At 40.6% G+C, this 4663-nt stretch overlaps 1 protein-coding gene across 1 annotated transcript; it reads right to left on the bottom strand.

Annotated features, from left to right (window-relative positions):
• Positions 1-651: 651 nt before the first annotated feature.
• Positions 652-1422, bottom strand: LOC139870871 (uncharacterized). Its single transcript, XM_071858638.1, has one exon. It carries the CDS (start codon positions 1420-1422, stop codon positions 652-654), a length of 771 nt encoding a protein of 256 aa, XP_071714739.1.
• Positions 1423-4663: the final 3241 nt, after the last annotated feature.

The raw sequence follows: 4663 nt of genomic DNA, 5'->3' as shown, positions 1-4663 counted from the left end.
GTACGTTGATGCGAGGGTTCTGATACCTTCGTGAGTATGGAACTTGACCATTTGATGCACCGTAGATACAATTATACCCATCTTTTTCATAGCTACCCTCTCGAGCAAAATGTTGTGCGGGGAGTTTGCTCAAAGACTACCACTAAATCAATGGTTTTGGTTCTTGTTAATGGTGACTCGCCTATCGTGAAGTCGAGATCAATTTCCCCAATGGGCCAACATCTTTCTCCGGAGAATCCCACTAATGGTACCCTAGGGGCACCTAATCGTGCTTTGATAGTGGGACTTAGTCGATCGAAGCAATGCTCTTACATTACGTCACATGCACTTCCACTGTCTAGATATATCCTTCAGACTTCTTTGCTGAAATGTTTTCCATTGATGGTGACCGTTAGGTCCGAAGGACATATAGTATCAAGGGCTGGAAACGATATTTCACTCCATTCTCTGATGGCGCGACCTCTTTCTCTTTTCTTATAAGGCTGGTGTGAATCTATCACCAAGATTGCATTTTCTGCTTCTTGCCTTGTGTCTTCTATTTTCTTTTCATGTACCCTCTCTTTTTTTGGTTCTCGAATCAATTTTATGAGATGGGACAGTTTACCCGTCTTAACAGTTTCATCAATGGCTGTTTTGAGGTAGAAACATTCATCAGTATTGCCCAAAATCATTGTGGAAGACACAAAACTTGGTCATGTCCCTGTTCCTCCCTCTGTTGGACATTTTTCCCGGAGCTTTGAACTTATTGGCTGCTTTCTCTATTGCTAGGATTTCCTTGGGGGTTTTTATCAATGCCTCCAAGATCCCAGCTCCGGTTTCTCTTCGGTAAAGATGGAATCTCCCCCTGTCCTCTTTCCTACCATGTTTGTCATCCCTTCTTTCTGATTTCTCTGTTCGCTTATTCATGGGGGCATCATCTAGGACGAAGTTACCTGATGTTTCTTTTGCATCTTGCCATATATATGCTTTTTCTAACAAAGCTTCGTAGGTGATTGGTAGGTCTCGGCTAAGATGTTCAATGAGAGGTCTGACCCTAGATCCATATAACAACCCGGATATTTTCTGGGATTCTAGTAGGTGTGGGATCTGTTGGGTTTCATTAGTATACCTAGTAAGGAAGGCCCTAGAACCTTCGCTATCTTTCTGCTTTATTCCATGGGCGGCCACATGGTTCTTTTTGTGTCGCTTTTGTTGGCTAAACTTAGACTTAAATTGCCGTTTCAGGTCATCGAAGCTAGCTACAAAGTCTTTTGGTAAAGAGTCAAACCAAACCCTTCCATCTACCTTTAACATGTAAGAAAATGCATGACATGCTACGGGTATGTCCCATTTGGCCATTCGTACTGCACCTTCGAATATATTAAGGAAATCATTCGGGTCATCTTTTCCTTCATAGTAAATTAGGTGTGCGGGAATTTTCATTCCATCGGGGAATGCACAATGCTGGATGTTGGGCACAAACAGGGGGTTTTTTGGTTTACCCAGAAGTTGTTATTGGTCGCAATCGGGGGTAGTATCTGGTTTACCCAGGTGGTGGTCATTTGTTGTGGTGAGTGATTCTAATTTTGGAAGTAAGCGTGGTTGGTCACTGGTTGCACTGAGGCATTTGGTAGGTTGCTTACAGGGGTTGTTTTTACACATGGTATGTTGGGAGTGACATAAGGGTTTCCTTGGGCCCATACATATTGGTTTGGTTGCCCGATGCTACCCCAACTTGGGTAAGGGGGAGGTATATGCCTGTTTGGTGCTTGTTGTGCTATGGACACGGTCGGAACTGGCACATTGCAGGTATAGAGGGGTGTCGTAGGTATAGTTAGGGTTACCTGAGATACGCTTGTGGTTTCCCTTGTCCGAGTCATAGTTTCTGTTGACGAGTTTGCTGCCAAGCTTCTGGGCTGCGGGTTTTGGTTCGGAGGTTCCATTTCCAGCTCCTCGGCATATTCCTCGCTTTCGTATGTTAGCACCCTTCTACTTTGCAAGATCTCGGTGTCCCTTAAACTCTTTATTACCGATCTGATGTGATCGTCATTATTTAAGACGAAGGTTTTATCTATCAACGGAGGTGGTTCTGCAGAATGCGAGCCATGATGGTTTGTTGAGACGAATACAGCAGGAGTGGTTGGTGACCTGGTCAAGGTCCCCACAGTTAAGAACTCTAGCTGTGTTGAATCTGAGGTTTGTGTGATTCGGGTGGTGTGAAACCCGGAGGTATGTAACTGGAGTCCACCATGACATCGGTTCTTGTCCAACAAGATGAGTAAGATGTGAGTCCTATGGATGGCGCCAATTGTTTGTAAAATAACCGGAGATTAGTATTGATATGGGGATATACAAGTCACGGAGATTGAGGATTGAGTGATTATGATTTTAGCTTTGTTCGCTGGCGATTTCCCGAAGGTAACAATCAGGTGATTGTTTTACGCCACCGAAGCAGATGATGTAACATGATTGTGTTATTATGTGTGTGTTTGTTGAATGAGTCATGTATCCTGCATTCTATTCTATTTATAAGTGGGATGGAGCGACTTCCTATACCAGCTCACTAGTTCCCAATGGTTTTGGAATACTAGTTGACCTTTCCATTTTAGTAAACCTGCAGAGGAAAGTGATCTTGTTCCTTTCCTTTGTTGTACAGGCTTGCAGCCGAGCTAGGAATAGTTTCGCTAGCTTGACTTTGTAATTGACCGAGGTTTTATGGGCTCTAAGATCACTATTGTTGCTCTGATTTCAGGACCTCGTTCATTGTAGCCAAAGTTTCCTTCGTACTATATATTGTGGCCAAATTCTCCGAAGCAAACTGCGAAGCTGGTAAACGGGCCGGAGGTGGGGTACACTATCAAGAACCAAATAAGTAGTTCATATGAAGGTTTGAATGGAGGTCATGAAAGTTTAGTGGAATACAAGTCTTCATCCACCGTCACTATATAAGACAACTTTGGTTTTAACATCTCAAAACACCTAAATGATGTGGTTTTGGTATGTTCCTTTAATAAATCAATTGTTGCTTGAGCAAAATCTGCATTCAGAACATGTCATTTCTACTTTTGTGCAGTCATCTGTTATTTCTACCCGGATAACAGTAACTACAAGCTGATAATAAACACTCAATTTCACATTCACCGGTGAATGAATTCACCCAAAACTATCTTGTTTGATACCATAATGAAAGTAGCCATGCTGATGCATGTATGCAAGGCCTTGAAATACATTGAAGCAGAGATCTCTAAATTGTGACTCGCTGTCATCACCCCTAAAAAATTGACAAAAATTAAAGTAAGTAGATTGAAAGATAGTGAAGTTGAAAAGGACACATTCCCTATCAGGAGCACACCATCGAAATCCTAGGGGAACTTTTAGCTGAGCTAAAAGATAATGAAAATGATAATCTAAAGGACTTTCTTTTAGCTGAACTAGCATGGAAATCTAGCAGTAACAACATGTCTTTATAATGTAGTGAATTAAGTGAACTTTTTCTTGTCTTGGTTGATTTTTGAATATAGACATATGTAACAGTTTTTCTTTAACAATATTTTCGCAACCATAAAAACAATAAACAAGAGACAAAGCCCACTTCATTATAACTAAAATTTTTGTGTCTGAAACTTACATCTGCTGATCGTCAGTTTGGTAAATATTCTAATTAACTGGCAATAAAAAATAATTCCGTACATTCATCGTCAAAAATACATATTAACAAAATTCCACAGCAGTACACAAGTAAACAAAGAATACATCATACCACTTCTTCCGGTTGACTTATTCATGAGCTTCAAGAGTGAATAATCAACAGTTAGTGGATTGGTAAAGCCTACAAATATCAAAGTAGATTACACATTTAAGAATTCATGATTTATAAACCCTAAGAAATCTGTGAATACAATTCATTAATCATTAAACAACCATAACTAAATGTGAATTCTAATCTATTTCCCAAATACAAATACCTAAAATGATTTTAACAATCATAAATTATAAGAATTTCAACATAGCATGCACAAACAAAAAGCTTCCAAATGCAAATCTGGATCAGATTTCAGATATGACTTTTCAACTCAAAAGTGTTCAGTTATATTACTATCGAATACAATGTGAATCACCCTGATCCACACCTACCACAACTCATGAGAAAAAACCCATTAAAACATTTATAAGTCAAATACAGTCTTAAATGATGTTTGTATTATAATTAAACAACATAGAATATGGAAGTAAATGTTTTGAATGCTAATATCAACATAAAACTAATGTTAGCTATTTTGTTTAAAAACAGTACGGGATCACCCAGGGGGACTTAACCACCCACGCGTCCACATTCATCTCCTGCAGTTGCATAACTCGCCCCCAACTGCTGCCCAAGAGGAAACTCGGCCCAATTTGAGGGCATGGGCTATCAAACCCCCCCACCCCACCCCCACTGCCCCAGTCATGTGATGTGCGGAAGGCACCCTTCGGTGGAATTCAAGGGTAAAGAGGTAACCTTGTGTGCAATAATGCACCCCACGAGAGTCGAACTCCTGACCTTTCTCTAAGAGAGACAGACCACTACCACATATACTACAACACAAGGTTAATGTTACCCGAGCACTCAACACCAACCATCTTGCAACCTTTACTTTTACGATTGTGAATCCCTTGCTTCAGTTGCTAGGGCCGATTTGATCAT

The sequence above is a fragment of the Rutidosis leptorrhynchoides genome, chromosome 10 (genome assembly GCF_046630445.1).
Source record: "Rutidosis leptorrhynchoides isolate AG116_Rl617_1_P2 chromosome 10, CSIRO_AGI_Rlap_v1, whole genome shotgun sequence".
Lineage (NCBI taxonomy): Eukaryota > Viridiplantae > Streptophyta > Magnoliopsida > Asterales > Asteraceae > Rutidosis > Rutidosis leptorrhynchoides.
This window is presented reverse-complemented; position numbering and strand designations above follow the sequence as displayed.

Coding starts and splice junctions, on each gene's coding strand:
- LOC139870871 (XM_071858638.1), bottom strand. CDS start 1,422: ATGAAAATTCCCGCACACCTAATTTACTATGAAGGAAAAGATGACCCG.